The 23,944-nt window shown below is 35.7% G+C and overlaps 1 protein-coding gene and 1 long non-coding RNA gene across 3 annotated transcripts; one reads left to right on the top strand and one right to left on the bottom strand.

Moving 5' to 3' along the window:
- Positions 1-19,549, bottom strand: saal1 (serum amyloid A-like 1). 2 transcript variants are annotated; one of them, XM_073941842.1, is made up of 13 exons: positions 19,411-19,549; positions 16,498-17,052; positions 15,070-16,420; positions 14,913-14,996; positions 14,744-14,823; positions 13,042-13,101; positions 12,828-12,943; positions 8,050-8,212; positions 7,861-7,943; positions 5,954-6,124; positions 3,361-3,533; positions 600-692; positions 1-520 (listed from the first exon to the last, which is right to left on the bottom strand). In XM_073941842.1, the coding sequence occupies exons 3-13, from the start codon at positions 15,229-15,231 to the stop codon at positions 425-427; spliced, it is 1,281 nt and encodes a 426-aa protein (XP_073797943.1). In that variant the 5' UTR covers positions 15,232-16,420; positions 16,498-17,052; positions 19,411-19,549; the 3' UTR covers positions 1-424.
- On the top strand, positions 5,970-14,587 carry LOC141380888 (uncharacterized). The gene is made up of 3 exons (XR_012400246.1): positions 5,970-6,135; positions 7,865-8,261; positions 12,818-14,587. It is a non-coding gene; the product is annotated as an uncharacterized lncRNA (long non-coding RNA).
- Positions 19,550-23,944: the final 4,395 nt, after the last annotated feature.

The raw sequence follows: 23,944 nt of genomic DNA on the forward strand, positions 1-23,944 counted from the left end.
TTTATGTAGTATTTTCCTATTTTTATTATAGATTTTTTTAAGGCTGCCGGGTTTAAACATTCTTCAAATTATCTTCTTTTTGTGTTCAACAGAAAAAAGAACAACTTGAATGTGAGTAAATTGTCATTTCTGATTAAAATATACTTTAAACTATTTTTTAAAAGCCAAAACCATGAGCTACTCTAACTATTTTTGTGAAATTAGGAATGTACAACAGCAAGTAATACTAATAAAAATGTATAAAACAAGTTATGTTTAGTGAGCAGAGATGTCAGCAGTATACAAACCAATCAATAACATACACAATTTAAATGAATACTTATATAACATCTCCTAAGAAAGCTAATGTATCCTCTCTAAAGCACAATTCAGTCCATTCACAGAAGATAAACTCATCTCCAGTCTTTTGTGTCCCAGAACCATTTCAGCTCGACTCGTTGGAAGAAATGGAGAAATCTTTCTTTATAATGTCTGCCAGTATGGGGTTCACGTCTGACAATAAACTAACCAGATGCTGGACCTGTAGATGAGAAAACACACAACTCTGATCAGTCCATGCAGAGGCACATATAGAAGAAAAACAGCAGAGGAGATCATACCGCTGCTGTGTGTTGAGGCAACAGGCAGCCCACAGCAGAAACACAGCTCTTCTCTGACAGATGACCTGACCTGACCACCGAAAGTAACACATCCTGAAGATCACAGAGAGTTTACTATAATTTGATTTGATTTATTTTTTGAGAACACATCAAAATTATACACCTAAAACAATTCTTTAAACAAAATACATGTAATCATTAGCCCCTTTCACACAGTGATACCGGTAAATATCTGGAAAATTTTCGGAACGACTTTACCGGTATATTCAAAAAAAGCACTGTTCACACAGACGAGGACGTTACGGAATTTTTCCGGAAAAGAGCATTCACACATCCATCGCAAAATGGCGGTAAATTCTGACATCATTAACCAGAAATGACCTCTAAATGGCTGCGCTTGTGTTTGTAAACATTTGACTACATTACAAACTCTTTGGATGGATCAGTATCGAGTACAACTTCAATGAAAACATATAGAGGAACACTTTCGCATGTCGAGATGTTCATGATATGTGTGTGTGCTGGCGCTATGGGCGCTCACGGGCACACGCAAAGCTTGTAGGTAAACAAACAACGGATTATCATAAACATTTTATCGATAATTATTTACACAGTTAGCATTAAGAAGGAACATCGAAACGTTATCTTATTAACATCAAGCAGCTAAATGTGTCAGGAAAAATATTCAAAGGCTTTTATTCTCATAAACCGCGCGCACGTGAATGCGTCTGACTGTTCTGATTGACTAAAGTAGACGTCTCACGTCAGCACGTTCTAGACGTGCACGCGCTCTTTCCGGCGATCTTCCTTCTACATTCACACAGCGCAGCATTCCGGCAAATTACCCGTAATGTTACAACTTCTCTTTCTGGAAAATAGCCAGAACGAATTTACCGGTATTTTCAAAAAGGGCCTGTTCACACATACAACCTTTCCGGAAAATTGCCGGTAATTTTCCGGAAAGGTCTGTATGTGTGAAAGGGGCTATAGTCAAAACGGAGCAGGATGAAGCGCAAGCTTATTTTTTTCCCCACCCCGTTACCACACACATCATTCGGCAATTACTTTAAGTTATTTCCTCTTTTACTTAAGCTTTACATGAGACATATTTTTCCTTTTGGCATCTTTTACATATTATATGGTTAATTCACCATTTGTAAATTTACATTTTATAACATAGACCCAAAAAACTACATAGTGCTCTATTTTACAATCTAGGCGCAAAGTCTAAAGCGGAGGGCTATATGGATTAATCGCTTTTCAATTGCAATTCTATAGACCCTTTTCACAATGACGTCACTTCAATGACGTATTTTTAGTTTCGGTTTACATTTCAATGAATAGGACACTATTAACATTGTACATTGTGATTTAAGACTATTACAGTATTGGGCATGTGTCCAAATGTTTCTCTTTCAATACTGTCTTCTGAGTTTGAAAATCATTGCTTAAGTTATTAAGAATAGGAATGAGCTATTGTTTATTAAGAAAATTATATGTTTGCAGCCTTTTCACTTTTTTAAAATTCAGTTTATTTCCTCAATAATGGATTTATTTGAACTTTAATGCTGCTATCAATATACGTCTCCAACAGAAACACTTCAGCCATGGTGTCGTCCTTACTCCACCGTGCAAAAGTAACTTCAATACTGATTCAGGAGTTTAAAAAGTTTCAATTCAGCTTTTGATTTTGCTGCAACTGTGAAAGTCTCGCGTGCACGTGTCTCTCATCTAGGCAGGCATGCACATGCTAATGGCCGATATGCGTGACCAGAGATGCGCAAAAGCCCAAATCTGCATTTGTTGACTGACAGTTTGAGTTACTTATCGGAATTATGAGAGATGTCGGTCCGACTCTATTTAATTGGATGAACATATTTTAGTTTTATGCCTTACCTAGAATATAAAAATACATATAAATACATTTAGATCATTTACTTTAATCATTACTATTAGACTGTGAAGAAACTTTCAACCAGCACAACAAAAAGTGCTTCTGAGTACAATCACCTACTGCACCTTTAAGACCAGTCAGTGTCCTGCCGCCACCTACTGGGTGATTTTAACTTAATATCTTTATACCTTTGACCCTAATAAATAATGTTACAAATAATTTCATAATCTAATAATACTGCATCTAAATCTTATAATTGAAATGCAGTCTTCTTATTGTTAGAAAACAGCCGTAATGACCATCTAACCAAATCTGTAGTAAATATACAGCTGACTGGGGGAATTTGCTATGAGGAGTTCTATGTAAGTGGAAGTAAAGATACACTGCATGGCGTGAAACCAGACACCACATGACACCAGAAAAGGGTCTATTGTGTATTTATTTTTTAACCTATATCGTTTCACCCAGTCTACACCTTTTTTATAGTTCATAATATAATGTCAAACAACAGAATTTTATTAATTAATGAAATTTATTATTTGTATATTTATTTATTATTTTATAATTTATAATTTATATTTATATTGGTAAACTTTCAAACTGCATACCTGCAAGTATACTGAGTAAAAATAGGTGTTTAATTTACTTATAAACATTTATTACTAATATTGAATATTACTTATTAAAACAATTTCCTAATTACTTATTATATTGTTACTTATACAGAACTATTACATTATATATTTATATTTATTTTTTATTGCATCATAATATAAAGTATGTTGTTATAATGTAATACGCCTCAAGATATAATTGAATAAATTATTCCTATTTTATACGGTGGATTTGAACAGCTGGCAGTTTTACCTTCTGGAGCTCCAAAAGAACGTCAGAGAGAAACTCAGCAGTGGTTTCAACTAAAGCTTTGAGCTGTTCATCATCATCTCTGTGACTCTCCTCTGAGTTTCCAGCAGTATGACTCTGATGGTTTTCAGCATTGAACTGCAGGATGCGAATAAGGCTTCCTAATAATTCTGCACCTGTTAGAAATAAACGCAAATTATGAGCTTAAACCACAATATAATCCGCTTGTTAGCTGGTGACGCATGACATACCTGGGCTCGAAATTGACTTTTTTACTTGGTAGCACCGCTGCTCCCAAATTCAAAAATGTAGGAGTACCAGAAAACATTTAGGAGCACCCACCAAAAATGCATGAGCACCACTGCAAATTATATATTAACAGATTTATTGTATTTGAAAACAGCCTCAATCAGGACTAACAAAAACCCGAAACAACTATCTAACTAATTCTGTAATGACTTAATATTTGTGCAATAATTCTAAAATGAATGTCTAATGTTTATAAAATATTAATGATGACGATAATACAAACACTAACTAATACCAACTGCCTTGAATGTGCTTGAATGAGAGTTTTCACCTTGAAATTATAAGAATCTATCTGCGTTCTGAACGATTTTGAGATACCTTCAAAGTTTTTGCATTCCATAGTAAACAGTATGTGTGTAACATTTGTTTTTTTTTTAAATAAAAAGTCTTAAAATGTAAACAATATATGAACATTTTCAATTTTGACAAAAATGTCAGATAAAACCTTGTAATTCTAAGGTGACGAGTTGTCTGCTAAATTATGATAAATAAATCTATGGGTTATATCAAACAAAAATGAAGCATTGCAGTAAGAAATTTCCATTTTGCGCTATTGTTTTTATATGCATGTCAATTTAATAAACAAAAAATATTTCTGCGATGTGTCGATTTACGTTTTTCAGAGTTTGTGGAAAAAAACGAGCTAGTCAGCCAGCTCAATATCCTGTATGAGCAGGGTGGAGCAGGATTCTCACGATGACCACCTGCACAGTACCCTTCTTTGTCATGAGCTGCAGTTTCAGTTTAAATTTAGTAAAGGCGAGTCACTTTAGCAATGAGGTATACAGTGTAAAGATTTACAGTAGCGGATATTTGCTCTGAACACGTAGTAAATGCATCGTATCGAAATTCGGGCCATTAAACATCCACTCAGTCTTTCAGCACTCTCTCTAAAAACACTTGTTTGATCTGGGCTTGCGGATCAACTGGCTGGCATAGATTCAATTTTAGGCGCATATGTGACCAAAATGGTCACAATTTCGAGCCCTGTATAGCCTACCTTCTAAGCCTGTTCTCATTTAAACTGAGAAAACTTCATCCATAAAAGTCGTTTATACCCACTGTTTAAGACTTATCACACATTAAAGAGCCCTTATGGGTTTTGAGGCAAATGTGAAAGCACTGTATACAGCTACCGTTTCTTTCGATGCGTCCGAAATCGCATACTTCCATACTATATATTGTATGCTAAAATCAGTATGTGAGCTGAGTAGTATGTCCGAATTCATAGAATTCGAAAAACAGTATGCGAGAAGTACCCGGATGACTTACTACTTCTGGCGAGATTCTAGAGTGAGCATGCCATGCATGCTGCGCTATCCCATGATGCCCCGCGAGCGAATTCATGAATGGGAGTAAAGCGACGCAATTGACGCAGGTAGGTCACGTGACCATGACAAAATGTCGGATGTAGTACGTCCGAATTCCATTCATACTTTTCACGTTCATACTGTATAGAACGTACTTTTCTAACGGCCGGGTAGTACGTTTAAATTCAAATGCAGTACCTACTGAGTAGTAGGCAGTTTCGGACGCTGCCTATCTTTCTTTCCAAAAAAAAAAAAGTAAACTCTGAGTCGGTTGAACGATTTGCCATTAATTAAAATCTTTTTTCATCTCTTATTTAAAATCTGGCCACTTGTTGCATGCACCTAACCAGGAAAACTTTTTTCATGTATACAGTTGAACTTAGAATTATTAGCTCTCCTGAATTATTAACCCCCTTGTTTATTTTCTTCCCCAATTTCTGTTTAACGGAGAGATTTTTTTCAACACGTTTTAAACATAATAGTTTTAATAACTCATTTCTAATAACTGATTTATTTTATCTTTGCCATGATGACAGTAAATACTATTTTACTATATATTTTTCTATACAGCTTAAAGTGACATTTAAAGGCTTAACTAGGTTAATTTGGTTAAGCAGGTTAGGATAATTAAGCAAGTTATTGTATAGTGATGGTTTGTTCTGTAGACTATCGGGGAAAAAAAAGCTTAATGGGGCTAATAATTTTGACCATAAAATGTCTTTTAAAAAATTAAAAACTGCTTTTATTTAAGCCAAAATAAAACAAATAAGTCTTTTTCCAGAAGAAAAAATATTATCAGACATACTGTGAACATTTCCTTGCTCTGTTAAACATCATTTGAGGAATATTTAAAAAATAATAATTCTGACTTCAACTTTGAACAGACCTTTAAAGTAAGTCATAATGCTGAAGTGGCTAAACAATGTAAACAGTAAAACAGTAAAAATGTTGGTGTATGTAAAGTGTGTGTTTCTTACTGATGTGCGTGTGCAGGCTGGAGTGTAACGCTGACAGTAGAGCGAGTGCCGGTGCCAGAAGAGCTTTCTGCTCCTGCAGGATGAGCGGTGGATCGTCCGGCTGACAGAAATCCTCACAGAGCAGCTCACAGACGAACGTCCACACTGCAGAACCACACGACTCATCTGAAACTGCAGATCAGGTACAAATCAGACCAAAAGAAAAAAAAAAAAACAATATTAATAATAATACATTTAAAAAAAAAATCTAACTATAGCATTGGTGGTTTGTTTTGTTTTTTTTGCATGCAATTATGCACATTTTACTGTAATTGCCCTAGTAACCACATAAAATGTGTAAGGATAAATGTGTAAAATAAACGGTTACTGATTTGAAGAAAAGTGAGATGTTTATCATAATTGCAACATTTTATCAGCATCATAGTCATAAAACAAATTTAGGGCTTTAAAATAACAAAAATTATGATGATAAAAAGATATAATTTATTAATATTATATAAAATTAATATTAATACAATAATTTGAATGATTTCCCAGTACTGGGATGTGGCTGGAAGGGCATCCGCTGCATAAAAAATAAGCTTGAATAGTTGGCGGCTCATTCCGCTGTGCAAATCCTGATAATTAAGGGACTAAGCCAGGGGTGTCCAAACTCAGTCCTGGAGGGCCGGTGTCCTGCAGATTTTACCTCCAAACCTAATCAAACACACTTGAACAGCTAATCAAGCACTAACTAGATATACTAGAAACTTGCTGGCTGGTGTGTTGAAGCAAGTTGGAGCTAAAATCTCCAGGACACTGGCCCTCCAGAACCGAGCTTGAACATCCCTGGACTAAGCGGAAGAAAATGATTAAATAATTTAGATGAATAAATAAATCATTATATACCGGTCAGGGCCGGAGTGGGACTCATTTTCAGCCCTGGAGTTTCAAGCCAGACCGGCCCACCTCAGTTCAGTTTCTAATGGCACTATCACGTATTTTTCAAGAAAACTGCTGCTTTAGAAATTCAAATGTTCAACAGCCCTAACAGTATTTTATGTCTTAACAATAAAAATGAAAAAAAAAATTTTTCAGGGGAAATTCGAACACGGGTCCGCGGCTTTGAAACGCAACGTGCTTACCACTGGACCACAATGGCGCTATTACAGTGAGAGTAAAAAATAATTAATGACTTGCGACCCTTAAGACACAGCACTACTTTCTTTTGGTGGCTCAATCTTTTTCTCCCATTTTTAGATTTCTGATCAAGTTATGTCAGATTTATTAATGTAGTGAATCATTTGATTTTCATTGAGCAGGTGTATTTTTCATTTTATTCGAATTCTTATATTCACTAAGGTGCTGCTGTTTGGGGTCGATAGTTACATTATCATCATTAACGTTAGTTAACCTGCAGGCTGCATTTTTCTCACGGGGCTGCGAGAAAATAAATAAAAAGAAGCTGCACTGCGGCAAAATAATGAATAAAAAGAGTGAAGCTTTGCCAAATAAATAAATTGAAGTAAAAAGTGTGACTGCTGAGAGTGCAAGCAGCTAGGGACACCGGCCCTCGCGGCCAAAAAACAGACCGGCCTACAGGGAATTCTCCCGGTCCTCCCGATTAGCCAATCCGGGCCGGATAAAGGTTAATTATTAACATTTTTAAAACAAATAAAAGACTGATACCGAACTACAACATGTACATTGTGTTCTCATAAATCAAAAGACTTAAATTGTACTAAACAGAGTTTTTTGAGATTTGAAATTAGCCACTACTTTTCTGTGAGGGATGGGGTAAGATAATATACAGTCTGTACAATATAAAAATCATTATGTTCAGTAAAAGTCATCATAAACCACACAGAAAAACAAACAAATAAAAAAATGTGTGTGTGTGTGTGTGTGTGTGTGTGTGTGTATCTCACCCAGAGCCTGCATGCCCTCCTCTACTGTAGTCAGCAGCTGAAGTGAATGCAGATACACTTCCAGAGCCTCCGGACTCTCTGATCTAAAACACACACAAACACACATTTCCATCACCCTAAACTCAGATTTCCAGCTAAAACGCTGGTTGGTAATCCCCTCGGCAGGTTTTCCTGTACTGTGCGTCTTACCTGAGCTGCTTGGCGGCCTCCAGCAGAGAGGACAGGATGTCCGGCTGGTTGTCTGTCTGCAGGTCAGTCCCGCTGTGTGAGGTGGACACCCAGCTCTTCATCAGCTCCTCATCCTCATCGAAGAGCTTATCCAGCAACTCCCCAACCTTCAACAGCAAATCCACTGCGGAGATACAGACACATGGAAGAGTCCACAAACTTCACAGACACAGGTAACCATGTGATTAAAAGAGTTTGAAAGGTTTTCACACACATCACGTAACTGCATTATAATTATATGTATATATGTACTATTAATTCACTGTAATTGATACAAGTTGATAATCAGTTGATTGAAGCAGAAGTATTTATTAATAAATGTTCACCTTTACATTTTTTAATATATAAATATTTTTAGAATTTGTGTTTTCTTTAAAACACCATGTTTTTGTTTCTTACTGTCATGATTACCAGCGATCATTTCCCATAAGATCGCTGGTTTGCACCTACAAATACCATGGACTACAAATCCACCATTTCTGGACTACATATTCATACATGCACTCCGGTCACACTCGCACATGCTTCCTCATCTAGACTGATTACATTCACACCACCTGAAGATTGTCAGAGACTGATTAACACACACTAATTAAGCCACACATTCACCCCTTCAGTTTGCCGAGTCTTGTTATCTGTCACTAGTAACACTACAACGGGTTTTGCCTGTCTTGTTATCTTGTGTACCGACCGTTAGCCTTGTTAGCCTCTTTGTCTTTGCCTGCCGCCTGCCTTTCTGACCTCTAGCCTGTATTCGACTGTGATTCTGGACTGTTTCTAAATACCTGTTTGCACCTGTGTTGACCATCGCTTGCCTGACTTTGAATAAACCTGCATATACCTGAGTTGTTGGTGTTACTCCCTGACGTAACACTTAAATTAATGTACTTACTAAATATCACATTTTGATAGTTGTAAATATTATATATAATAATCTATAATATTTTATTTAAACAACAGTTTTGTCTGGTTCTTGAATCTGATTGGCTGATAGCCGTGCCATATTCTGCAATAACAGCATATGTACAGCCTCCTCACTCTTCTGTATTACTCCGCCCACATACAGCGACAAGAGGACACTTTACAGTTTGACAAATATTGCAGCTATTAGACAACATAATGTACTTTTAAAGCTTTTTTAGTCGAAAATGTAGTTGTGTAGATTGCAACTATGCAGTTTATTTATAAGATAAAATGCCTATTTTAAAATATTTATCCTTTCTGGGAGACAGCACGTTGGCATCAATTAGCCAAAGCTGGTTGACGTTGTCTATCCACAAGATGGCGCCAGGACTGCATAATAAGCCCTTGCTTAGAAGATTAAAACAGCATATTTCTAACTACAGCTGATCAAATCATTATCAAACTGGTAAGTGATATTCTAAGGGTGCTTTCACACCTGTGAATCGATTCAGTTGTTCCGAAACAGAGATTACAATTGTTACATTTTTGCTCTTGGAGCGGTTCGCTTTCACACTGCAAAGTTTCTAATCGGATCAAAAGAGCTAAAACTAGTCATGTGTGAGTAAACTCTCCTTACATTAGTCAGAGTGTCAGGGTTTATTTTGCAGCTTCCCGCTAAACTGTCAGGAGAGGTGGTGGTTTGGTGGTGATTGACAGGGTGCGCGCGCGACGTGTCTGAGGAGAGATGCGGTGGGGAGGGGTGAGAAGGGTGCGCGACGATGCCTATTTGAGGACCGGGAGGGAGATGCGAGATTACCGGGAGATCATCACTCGTTTGCGGGCATCCGGAGACTTGCGAAACTTCCCGCCATACTCATAATTCTCTCTTCATATAGCCGTATGCCTATTACATATCCATAAAACACTGTGATATAACCGCGCTCGGATCGGATCGCTTTCTCACTGCAATCGAACCGCTCCAGGATTTGTTTCAATCGAGCCGAGACCACCTCATTCAAGCGATCTCGGAGCGATTACTTTGATGCGGAACAGAGCGCGATTGCCCTGTTCACATATGCCAAACGAACCGCGCTAACTGGGCAAACGAGACACGTTCCGAAACAAAAGTGTAGGTGTGAAAGCACCCTAAGACGATCTCTCTCTTTTGTATAGATTGCAACAATGCAGTTTATTTATAAGGATAGTGCCTATTTTAATACAGTTACTTTCCTATCCCGGTTCTCAACAGTGTTATTCAGAGACTTCACCCCCGAACATCCCCTCCTTATCGCAAACACAACAGCAGTCTGATAGTGATTGCACTGTTTTTTCGGGGTTAATTATTGTGATATCCCGATTGCAACAGAGAAATACTGTAAACTGTAACACTGTGAGAAGATATCTCTGTAGACTGATAGCATTTCATGTCAAGTTCAGCCTTATAATCTTAATGTCAGCAAAGTCACCTGTTTTGATATCACTTTAGACATTACGCTTGAGAAACATTCACAAACTAGCTCTAAGGTGACATTGGTAAATTAGTAACGGCTTCTGCTGTTTTGACGTCAGCTGCAGACGTGAATAAATGGAGATAGAAAGTAGTTCCTAATACAAAAGGGTTTTCAGACTCTCCGTGTTTGATTTTCTTTTATTATGTACACAAATATGCTGTCGAACTGTTGTATAAACGCAATATCACATTCGTAGCAGTGTGACATGGCTGTATATCAGCACTGGTGGGACGCCTGTGGCCTCGTTCCAACACATGCCTCCCACCAGTGCTGATATACATCCATATCGCACTGCTACAAGTGTGATATTGCTCATATATAAATTAGTGTTAACTTATTATTATTAAATAAATATACTATAAACTACACTATATAAATAATTAATCAGTTATTATATTTTTAAATAATAATTTATTTATAGCTATCAAAAATGTAATATTTATAGTACTTTATTTTAAGAAATAAAATACAAAATGATTGGCCTTTTATAGAAAACATAAACTCGTCAAAAACGACATTACTAATAACAAAAACAAAATGTTAATACAAAAAAATATTAATAATAATGCAAAATAATGTATTTAATATCATGTTATTATTTATTGCTAATGAACACACAAATCACAAATTTAAAATAATTAAACAGGTTAAGGATGATGATGATAAAGATACTAATAATAATAATAATATTTAAAACAATTTTATAGTGAAATATGTTTAAACAAAAATAGTGTATTGTTTGTTTGTGTTTAGATAGGGTTGTGTGGTTTATCAGGACACGTGTTAACATGGGTAATACCTAGGTAATACCCTTGCAATGTTTTTAAATACATTTTTATAAAACATTAAATATTAACTTGCATACTAATTTGTTTTAATTAGTGCTGTCAAAATTAGTGCGTTAACGCATGCGATTAATTTGAAATAATTAATGCATTAAAAAAATTTACGCAATTAATGCAGTTGCAGGTTTTTTTTACTTCCTGTTGTGGCCGACGTGTGGTAAACACGCAAAGAAATATGGATAAGGAAGCACTTTTTAAAGGCAAGTTTCAGTATAAAACAATTAATGTCGCATCACCAAGCTCTCCAGAGTCTCATGCCATTTCAGGTGTTTCATTTTTAACTTTCGACCTCTGTTTTAATGGAATTTGATGCCACATGGCGAACGGTAAGAAAAACCTCCGCATTTCATGACTCGGTGGTCCTTTAATGTAATTAAATCGCTGCTTACATTGTAGACTCTTAATAAGAGTATTATCCTAAACATATTTAAATTTGAGAATTGGTGTCTTATGTAAATGTAAGCTACTTAAAAAGTGTCAATGAAGTCACGAGCTGTCAAAGAAATTCCAATGGCTTTCAGCATGAGCCCTCCAATGTTTCAGTAAGTTTGACCTGTTTCCTCCTTAAACGCAATGAAAGCGTATGCTTCGCGTTGTTGTCTCAGAGTCCTTGTGAAATACATCCATACTTTAAAACGCTTAGTTGAAGCAAATTTGATGAACGCGATCATGCGTGTTGAATCTGAAGGGAGTCGCTTCCTGCGCAGCCCTGCTGCAACGCGATCACAAAGTGAAGAGCAAATGCCTCCTGAGAGGGGCACCTAAGCCAATGAGGGCAGAGGGGCAGTGGCTCTAGCCACCAGGCCACCCCCTGGTTCACGGGTGGTCTGTGTGTGCGTGCGCGCAAAATTGTTTCTACTTTATAATTAATGTTCTCAACTCACAGCAATACAACTTTACAATGAGTACAATTGTTTGTATTCAATACTTTATTATTATTATTATTATTATTTTCCATTATTTATATCTGCAATGCCTGTATTTTGGCATTTTTTTGCAGTCCACTTAAAACCCAACTAGGAAATCAATGTTTTCTTTATTGGTATTGATTGTTTTAAAGTTCAAATGGCTCTAACATGCCTGTGTTTTTATTTCAGTAATAAATATGGCTGTCAAGCCAGGATCTTGATGGTTTATTGTGGGTATGTTGTTTACATGAAGAAATCTGTGTTACAAGTTAAACAAAAATTCAAATAAACAATTATATTTTGAATTTAAATAGTTTTTGTCTTGCATTTACATTAATTTTACATTTGAATAGCCAAAATTACCAGTTTCAGTCTTTAAAATGCGATTAAGCGCGATTAATTTTCAAAAAAAGTGTGATTAATTAGTAAAAAATTAATCGATTGACAGCACTAGTTTTAATATTTAAAAATAAATATCAGGTGAAAAAAGTGTAAATTAAAAAAAAAAAAAAAGAGTATATACTTCAATGTTCAAGCACATTTTTTTTTCTCCTATTCTCAGCTTCACTGACCGTTGGTGGAGCTGCTCATGATGAAGCACAGACTGCTGCACACCGCCGACTGCTGCCGTATCCTCTCCAGCCACACAGGGGCGACGTCAGCCTGAGACAAACAGGTCAACAGCAGCCTGACGCACAGGCATGCGCGCGCACACACAAAAGACATTAATTAGACAAACATGATCATTCAGATAAATACATTTAGTAAAGAATCACGAGTTCTGACCTGCAGGTTTCCAAAAGTGTTGGAGGGTCATTGTCTCCGAGCAGCAGAAGTAAAACAGCGCTAAAATGTACAGAAAACGAACCACAATTATAAAGGAAAAGACGAATCAAGAAACATTTCACCCAAGCAGGAAAATGTACCAACTATTTACTCTCCCTCAAGCGGTTCCGAACCTTGAATGAGTTTCTTCATCCTGTTGAACACAAAAGAAGATGCGTTGAAGAAAGCTGAAAACCTGTAACCATCGACTACTATGAAAGTCAGTGGTTACAGGTTTCCAGCTTTCTTTGAAATATCTTCTTTTGTGTTCAACAAGATAAAGAAACTCGTAAAGGTCTGGAACAATTAAAAAGTGTGTAAATGATGACAGAATTTTCAGTTTTGGTTGAACTATACTTTAAACTGAGGTGAAAGATGCTGTTTGTGTGTTTACAGTATTTTTATTTAACCAGAAAAAACTCTCTAAGATTAATACTCTCTTTCACAGGAGTGTCCTGGCCAAAATGAGCAGCAAGTTTACATACTGTACTTCACACAACGAACTACACATTAAAACAATTACAAATCATAAAACCACCCTTTATTTGCTGAGTGACTGCCTTAAAATGATCTAAAAGAAACCAGTACTTGTATAACAGATTAGACAGATGACATTTTCAACTAGACCCTGTATGGCCCTGTAAACAATCATACACCAATCCAGTTCTTTCCTCTATTCAGAAGGCTATAAGCTACTCTGTTATATATTTGATTGTATTAGATTTGAGTTTATTGCCATATCAGCTTCTCTGGCTGAAAAAACAGATCAAGTTTACCACATTTTATAAATATCACTTTTCTGTAATTATAAAAATATTTTACCAATAAAGTCATCAACATCAATAAATAATACACAAGATAAAATACAAAAATAATGATATACGAGATCAAAATCTAAAACCTTTTTTTTAAGGTTTACCTTTGATAAAAACTGCACAATTCTAGAAGGATTAAAGTCACATTTAAAAATGTTTAATTTAAAGTCTCTCCAGATAAAAATCGTCTGATAACATTTAAAATTAGGCATTCCACAAGAATATGTTTTAAATGTTTGGTGTCTCAATATTTGCATTTTTGGGGTTCTTCTTCTTTGAGTAAATGTTCATGTGTGAGTCTTGTGTGTGCAATACGACATCTTCTGTAAACAATCTTATCATGGGTTGAGTTTCAAAAAATAATAAGATTTTCTTCCTATTTCTGGCTGGATTTCAAAACGTTTATTTTCTAAGCACTGATCCCAATCTCCTTGCCATTGGTTAAAAATATAGCCTTTCATTAGTGGCTTTAAATATGAAGGTGGAATTTTGCACACCTTTATCCTTTGCTGTTAGGGCTGTTTTGGCAGCTTTGTCTGATTTTTTTTTTTTCCAAATAGTTCAACAAATCAAATTTCGTTCATTCACTTTTGATTAAAATGTCAATAATACTGGAATGCTCCAGTTTAAAATTACTTAATGTTTGTAGACAAGATTGAGTCAGTAAATATAATAAAATTGTGTTTACAGTCAGTTATGAATCTTAGTGCACTATGATAAACAGCATCCAATGAAGAGAGAAGGTATGACGGTACATTTTAATACACTACATCTGCATAATCAAGCAGAGATTAAAAAAAAATTGCAGAAACAATATTTTTCTTGCATTAAACCCAATTATATCTCACCCTAAATCTGAGTTCTGACTGAGAGAAACACACGTGTCATGAAAACAGGCCATATTACCCAGAATCCCAACACAGATCTCCTGTAACAAAGTCAAAGAGCAAAGAAGCTGATAAATAAACACCAAAAAACAATTGAAATGTGTGAAGTTACAGTGAAAACCAGACTTACAGTGAGCCGAGGATTATGGGACTTTGCAATCACACCCAGTAAGATGTCTGGAGCCTTGAACTCCTGGAGAAAAATGGCCACGTCCTGGACAGAAAGTTGTGTCGTGTGTTCGAGATAACGGGACTGGAAGTGGGTGATGAATGGAGTCTGACTTTACCTTATCCATAGCCATATCCCAGACTTTACACAAGTCCTCTTCTAGATCATCCGTCAGCTCTGTTGAAGAATCACTCGGCCCACATTCTTGATCCGACACCATCTGTTTTAGGTCATTTGTTTGGTCATTATTTAACTTAAAGTGTAAATTTAATATAAACATGCATAATTTTAACAGAAAATAAACAAAAACTAAGAAAATGTCATTTATTTATATACAACGTGACTTTTAGTAAATGACTTTCAAATGAAATATATAAACTACATCAAATACAATCACTCAAAAATATTTTTGCTGCTTGTTCAAACTACTTACTTATATTGAGCTGAATCAACACAATTCTTAAATTGTGTTGATTCAAAGGGACAACTTAATTGTTTTATGTTCATTCATTCATTTTCTTGTCGGCTTAGTCCCTTTATTAATTCGGGGTCGCCACAGCGGAATGAACCACCAGCTTATCCAGCACATTTTTACGCAGCAGATGCCCTTCCAACCGCAACCCATAACTGGGAAACATCCACACACACATTCACACACACACACACACACTCATACACTACGGACAATTTAGCTTACCCAATTCACCTGAACCGCATGTCTTTGGACTGTGGGGGAAACCGGAGCACCCGGAGGAAACCCACGCGAAGGCAGGGAGAACATGCAAACTCCATACAGAAACCCCAACTGAGCTGAGGTTCGAAACAGCGACCCAGCGACCTTCTTGCTGTGAGGCGACAGCACTACCTACTGCGCCACTGCCTCGCCACTGCTTTATGTTCAATCAACTTAAATTTGTAAAAACAATTAAGTTAACTTAATCGGTTTGTGTTGGGACAACAAGTTGAAATTGTGTGGAACCCTGCAGTTTTTACAGTGTGTGTCTGATTTAAAAAACAAAAATAGTAAAACCTAAACAAAACAGATGGTAAATGAATACATTTATATGTATGTTTACATGCTTTCTGGACTTATTTCATGCATTTTTAAATTGGTTAGACATTAAAAATGATAGAATACATGTCATTTATCATATTTGGTTATTCAAATATGTTTAATTTATATTTTATATGTTTAATTTAAGTTTGATATGAAGGTTAAAGTCATAGTTTGAACAAAAAATGTAAATTCTGTCATTTACTCATCCTCAAGTGGTTCCAAACCTGTTTGAGTTTCTTACTTCTGTTGAATGCAAAAGAAGATATTTTGAAGAATGTTTTTACTAAATCCTTCAGAATATTTTGTTTTGTGTTCAACAGATGTCAGAAATTCATTAAAGTTAGAACTAATTAAGTGTGAGTTGAGGAAATATAAATTTTTCGGAGGTGAAATATAAAAAAACATACATGGCCTATATAAAAATTATTTTATTGATTCATTCATTCATTTTCTTTCGGCTTAGTCCCATTATTCATCAGGGGTTGCCGCAGTGGAATGAACCACCAACTTATCCAGAATATGTTTTAAGCAGTGGATGCCCTTCCAGCTGCAACCCAGTACTGGGTAACACCCATACAGTTTCTCATTCACACACTCATACACTACGGCCAATGTAGTTTCTTCAATTCACCTATACCGCATGTCTTTGGACTGTGGGGAAACCGACACCAACATGGGGAGAACATGCACACTCCACACAGAAATGCAAAGTGGCCCAGCTGGGACTTAAACCAGCGACTTTCTTGCTGCGAGGCGACAGTACTAACCACTGAGCCACCGTGTCGCCCTAAACATGATTTTATAATACAAATCATATTTAAAAATGGATTTTAATAGTTTACATGATTGATCATTACACCTGTATTAGGCGGGTCAGGGTGCTGAAAAGCCAGTGCTTGCTGTAGATGGTCTGGCCGATGGCGTCCGCCTCCTCGGTGGCTTCAGTCTCATCTTCCTCAGGTGGAGGTGAAGGGTTGCGGTCCAACTCTGGCGAGGATCCACAACTGTCTCCATCCACCTCCTCAGAGCCTCTGTCACTGGACGCTGATCAACAAAACAATATAGAGGCTACATATTATTATGGCTGAACAAAATATTGTAAATATTTATATATATATATAATATTGTAATCAATATCGCAATGTGATCTCAATAGTCACATCGCAGAATATGCAATGTTGATTCTGGATTCTAATTCATCATTTGCATGTTTTGTGAGGCCTGTGAGTGATTTTACAAGCATTCAGACATAAGAAAATGTTTAAAATATTATTTGTAACTTTAATAACGATTCCTTTTATTTAATTATTTTTTAGTTTTAGCTTTTTTTTTTGTTTATTATCATTATCATGAGTAAATTTTATTTGTTAAAGTTTTCCATTTTGTTAGCTTAAGATTTCTATTATTAAATTGGAATTATTAAGCAGTTTTAGTACTTCAGCTAAATTTAAGGGATAAATGTCATTATTCGTTCTCCCTTCACTTATTCTAAACCTTAATGATTTTCTTTCTTCTGTTGAACACAAAAGAAGATATTTTGAAGAATGTTGGAAACATGTAACTATTCACTTCCATAGTATCTGTTTTTCTTACTATAAACGTCAATAGTTACATGTTTTCAGCTTTCTTAACTACTGTACCTGAATACTATCCTAAAAAAGCTAAATCGCTGTTAATTTTATTTGTATATTTTTCTTTATTATATTTATCTATGCTTGTAGGTGGTTTATAACAACTTATGCATGATTCACTTCATCTACAGAATCATCCCAAATCAATCTGAAATGATATAAACTCTTTCCAAATAGAGATATTCAAGTCATCCGGTGAAATTGTGTCTATATCGCAACAGATATCACAGAATCACTAAATTTTGCAATGTTAAGATTTTTTTCCAATATTGTGGAGCGCAAATATATCCTAAATGAATGCACAAAATGACGTATCTAAAAGATAAGACAGGAAATACTAAATATGCACGCATAATATGTATATATACAGATTCAACACTCACTCACTCATTTTTTTAGGTCCACCTGTCCAACTGCTCGTTAACGCTAATTTCTAATCAGCCAATTACATGGCAGCAACTCAATGCATTTAGGCATGCAGACATGATTAAGATGATCTGCTGCAGTTCAAACCGAGTATCAGAATGGGGAAGAAAAGTGATTTAAGTGACTTTGAACATGGCACATTGTTGGTGCCAGATGGACTGGTTAGAGTATTTCAGAAACTGCTGATCTACTTGAATTTTCTCGCACATCAATCTCTAGGGTTTACAGAGAATGGTCAGAAAAAGAGAAAATATCCAGTGAATCATAACCAGTTCTGTGGGTGCAAATGCCTTGTTGACGCCAGAGGTCAAAGGAGAATGGCCAGACTGGTTCCAGCTAATAGAAAGGCAACAGTAACTTGCACGTCGACTCTTGAAGCGGATGGGCTACAGCAGCAGAAGACCACACCGGGTGCCACTCCTGTCAGCGAAGAACAGGAAACTGAGGCTACAATTCACTCAGGCTCACCAAAATTGGACAATAGAAGATTGGAAAAACGTTGCCTGGTCTGATGAGTCTCGATTTCTGCTGCGACATTCAGATGGTAGGGTCAGAATTTGGCGTCAACAACATCAAAACATGGACCCATCTTACCTTGCATCAACGGTTCAGGCTGCTGCTAGTGGTGTAATGGTGTGGGGCATATTTTCTTGGCACACTTAGTTCCAAATGAGCATTGTGTCAACGCCACAGCCTATCTGAGTATTGTTGCTGACCATGTCCATCCCTTTATGACCACAGTGTCTCCATCTTCTGATGGCTACTTCCAGCAGGATAACACACCATGTCAAAGCGTGAATCATCTCAGACTGGTTTCTTAAACATAACAATGAGTTCACTGTACTCAAATGGCTTCCACAGTCACCAGAGCTCAATCCAATAGAGCACATTTGGGATGTGGTGGAAGGGGAGATTTGCATCATGGATGTGCAACCAACAAATCTGCAGCAACTGCGTGATGCTCTCATGTCAACATGGGCCAAAATCTCTGAGGAATATTTCCAGTACATTGTTGAATCTATGCCACAAAGAATTAAGGCAGTTCTGAGGGCAAAAGAGGGTCCAACCCAGTAACTACTGGTAAAGTGTACCTAATAAAGTGGCCAGTGAGTGTAGATTCACTGTAAATAAAGCTACGACGCTTAGCACGTGCTTACAAAAACGAATCGTGGTGTCTGTTTAAAACTGGAAGGGTTTTGTCTGTTTGTTTAACGTTAAAAATTCAGTTAAACAACTTAGAAATTATACACACAACGTGATATTTACTTATAAGTTAGCGATATATATCTAAGATTATCTGCAGGCTCAGAAGCACTAGCCGCATAGCCCACAGACCATAACTTACCCATAGTTAAATAACGTTTCACAAATAACCAAGAAACCCCGAATTTCAAGCATACGAAAAATTAACTTTTAAGCTTCATTGTTTGAATATAACACACAAATAAAATAAAACTTCCGCTAGTCAATCCGCAGAGCATTATGGGAACAAAAAGAAAACACAAGTAGGTAGAAAGGCATGTCCGCGAAGGGTGTTGAAATGGGCGGAGCTTGTGTGTCTTTCAAATATTTGACATATAAACTTTCATATATTTTTATTCTAATGTTACATGTATTTTACATTATCACAGCGTGACTTTGCACGCATGGAACTGTAATTAATTGTACTGCACTTACACATCCTCACAGCTCTTACTGACTAACTCTTAAATCAGGTTTTAGTTCGAAAGTTAACCCAAAAGTGAAAATTCTGTCATCATTTCTGTCATCATCCTCCACTTGTTCCAAACCGGGTTGAGTTTTTTTCTTCTGTTGAGCAAAAAGAAAGATATATTACTGAAGTATGTTTGGGGGAAAAACAGCCATTGACTATACACTTACAAAAATATCTATTATTAATATATATATTGAAGAACTTCCAGTATATTGGTAATTATATACAATATTGTGGTAATATAATATAAAATACTAAACATTACATCAAGAATTGTAGCTATCCATATGGGGAATAAATGTCAGCATATATGGCGCTCATTTAGGCCTAGACACAATTATTGATAAATATTTATTATGCGAAAATGTAACAAAAATGCAGCACAATGTATATATATATATATATATATATATATATATATATATATATATATATATATATATATATATATATATATATCTATATCTATATCTATATCTATATATATATATATATATATATATATATATATATATATATATATATATATATATATATCTTTGGAAATTATTTCCCAAGTTATAGTATAATATAGTGTAATAATCTTTTCATATTATTTATTCATCTTATTTATTTTAGTTTGGCTAGAATAAAAGCAGATTAAATATATTTTTTTAAATAATTATAAACATATATTTGTGACACAATTATCCAATAACTTGCATAATTAGCCTATAACATAATAACTCAGCCGTTTATTGAACTTTACGCTGAAAGCTTGTCTTGCAAAATAACTAGAAAATGTGTCATGGCAAAGACAAAATAAATTAGTAACTAGAAAATAAGCTATAAAACAATTATGTTTTAAATGTGTTTAAAAAAATCTTCTCTCTGTTAAACAACACTTGGGAAATATTTTTAAAAGATTAAAATTTAACCAGAGGGCTAATCCTTTTGACTTCAACTGTATATTTTCAGAGCTGGTTCTGACACCTGTTCATCCTAAGAGTTCATTCATTCATCTTTTTTGTCGGCTTAGTCCTTTTATTAATCTTGGGTCGCCACAGCGGAATGAACCGCCCACTTATCCAGCAACTTTTTACGCAGCGGATGCCCTTCCAGCCGCAACCCAAACACTCATTCACACACTACGGACAATTTAACCTACCCAATTCACCTGTACCGCATGTCTTTGGACTTTGGCGGAAACCAGAGCTCCCGGAGGAAACCCACGCGAACAGAGAACATGCAAACTCCACACAGAAACACCAACTGAGCCAAGGATCGAACCAGCGACCTTTTTGCTGTGAGGCAACAGCACTACCTACTGCGCCACTGCTTCGCCCATCCTGTAAGTTGTAAATAATAAATTAATTAATAAATAAAATATATTTTTGAATAAAATAAATAAATGAAAAACAAATATAAATATATAAGTAGTCACTTTTTGTAATTTGGCAAACTTTTCCAGTTTAAGAGTTTTTTAAATTCAAGATTAATGTTATTTTAAACGTTTGCGCTCATTTTCTTTCTCATTCTACATTTAGTTTTTGTGTTTTATAATTTTACACGTGTTTCACATTTTAATGTTATGATTTTTCGATCCGTGACCGAGATACTTTTGGTGTGAATTTGATCGCTTTTGAGTATAGGTCAAATGCGCAGCTCGCTGAAAACAAGCTGTTGAATAAAGTCAAAATTTTTTTTGCCCTAAAATATTTATGTAGCTTGATTTTGACTAGATTACTGAAGGCAGGGGCTGGTTTGAGGGTGTTTTGTTGTATTATTTTAGAGTTTAAACCAGAGCTGTCATTTTTCACCTAAAAAAATGTTCATTTGTGTTTTGAAGATGAATGAAGGTCTTAGGAAATTGGAACGAAATGATGGTGAGTAATTAATAATATAATTGTAATTTTCGGTTGGTCAGGCCTACTTCAAATGTGTTATTGATTGGCTAACTTTGCTAACTAATCTTATTTTAAAAGAACACACTCTGTGCTTAGATATATCTGAATTTTATTCACATTAAAGTAACTCATAACTTTGTGTGTTTTGTGTAGTTTTGTGTGATAAATTCAACCAAGACTTTTTCTAAATATGTACCTCTATCTACATTTCTGGAGACCCAGAAATACGTCCCGGTGGGTAAGTTTTTTTTTTTTTTTTTTTTTTTGCAATTTTAGTTTTCCAGAATCCCCGATAGGCTGCTGAATGCGCTTTTTGAGATCTCAAATTTCTCTTGCCAGTACTATTTACGCCTGCTGTTCTCGTGTAAACCCACCAGAGGCCACTGTTTGACTGACTGAATGACTGACAGATTGACTGACTCAGCCTCCTTCCCTAAACCCAACCAATTTTATTGATTGACCCGCCCACCCACTTACCTGAACCTAACAACAATTTTCAAAAGCAATCCAGAAAAGGAAAAGCCCTCATCTTATTTTTTAATCAGGTTTACCACATTCTCACCCTGTTATTTTATTTTTTGCTTTCTGTTTTACCTGCTTTCTGGAACATTTCGCCGGACTCGAACTCTGTCATCGTGGTCAACTCCAGGGCCGGAGTGGGACTCCTTTTCAGTTCTGGAGTTTTAAGCCTCAGACCGGCCCACCTCAGTTCATAACTGACTATATTAAAATAAGGTCATTTCCAATTTTCAGTTTCTAATTACACTATCACGTCTTTTTTTTTTTTTTAGAAAACAGCTGCTTTAGAACTTCAAATGTTTAACAACCATAACAGTATTATATTTCTTAACAATAAAAATGAAAAAAAAAAAAAAATATTACTCAGGCGAGGATCAAACCCCGGACGGCGGCGTCATAACCTAACGTGCTAACCACTGGACCACAACAGTGAGGATGCAAGTAAATAGATAAAGAGAACAAAGCTGCGGTAAAATAATGAATAAGAAGACTGTGGTCAAGTAAATTAATTAATTAATTTAAAAAGTGTGACTGCTGAGAGCAACAGATTCTGGAGCTAGGGACACCGGCTCTCGCGGCCAAAAAACGGACCGGCCCACCGGGAATTCTCCCGGTCCTGCCGATTAGCCAATCCGGGCCTGGTCAAATCTCTGTGTCTCAAGTCTGCCGTCGTACATGGAGAGCTAACAGGACAAACTGATTGCAGTGGGAAAACCGTCCATATGGAGGTTAGCGGTTAGCTGGTAAGTGCAAAAAGGAACGATGTCAAACTGCCCCGTGTCGTTCATTTAAAAAATAAAATACAGCCATCTGTACCTCTAACTAGATAATTTGTGGTCTACAGAAACGGTTATAGGGCTACGTTTTCAGATAGTGCATGTGTTGGCTAAATTGGAACCTCTTAGAATTGACTTAGTATTGTTTTATCCTTTTACTTTGTAAAACTGAAAGTTCGTACATACTTGAATAGTTTTAACAAAGTGTAGTTTGTTACAAATACATTACTAATACATTTATGAGTGTATTTGATTTATGAGTGTACTGTATATGTAGAGGTATGGAGTCCTGTGTTTCATTGTATTTTTATATAGCTGTTATGTTTGCATTGATAAGTCATTATTTAGGATTAGTGTTGCAATAAGTTCAGGTTAGTTATAATGTGTTGATGCCCATCATTATTTTTTTTTTTTTTTTTATTGAACAACAAATATACAATTTAAACATGACATCCAAAAAATACAAAAGTAACTGATGACATAAATTAAAATAAATTACATAAATTAAACAAATAAAAAGACAATTCAACATAGAGATCTTTACAATGATAATATTTTAACTTAACCGATTAACAGCAAGAGTACTAATCAGTTAACTTCAGCTCCTTTGCCACAATAATTGTATTCATACATTTTTCGCTCTTAATATATTGGAGCGATTCTATATACAAATGAAAGTCTGCAATAGCAACCTTTAAACAAGGTTTAGAGTTATTTAACCTGCATTTATGAACATGAAATTTACCAAACAAAATTAAAAGATTCAATAAAATTTCCACAGATAAATAGTTTGAAACAAAATAAAAAATAACGTCTTTGGGGGTCAAATTGCAACTAAAACCTGATTTTTTTTTACATACAATGATAGATCTTCCCATAAATTTTTTGAATATTAGATGCCCATCATCATTCAACCTGTATGTCCTGGCGAGTGACGCTAGGGGGCGGTGAGTGAGCAATACGTGAGCCGGCGCACGCGTTCAT

This window comes from Danio rerio, chromosome 25, assembly GCF_049306965.1.
Source record: "Danio rerio strain Tuebingen ecotype United States chromosome 25, GRCz12tu, whole genome shotgun sequence".
Lineage (NCBI taxonomy): Eukaryota > Metazoa > Chordata > Actinopteri > Cypriniformes > Danionidae > Danio > Danio rerio.

Excerpts from the sequence above, each read along its gene's own strand:
- saal1 (XM_073941842.1), bottom strand. The coding sequence starts at position 15,231 with ATGTTTATATTAAATTTACACTTTAAGTTAAATAATGACCAAACAAAT. Across the intron at positions 12,944-13,041 it reads ACACTTTTGGAAACCTGCAG|GCTGCTGTTGACCTGTTTGT; the intron begins GTCAGAACTCGT and ends CCTGTGCGTCAG. Across the intron at positions 6,125-7,860 it reads GGAGGGCATGCAGGCTCTGG|TTTCAGATGAGTCGTGTGGT; the intron begins GTGAGATACACA and ends CCTGATCTGCAG.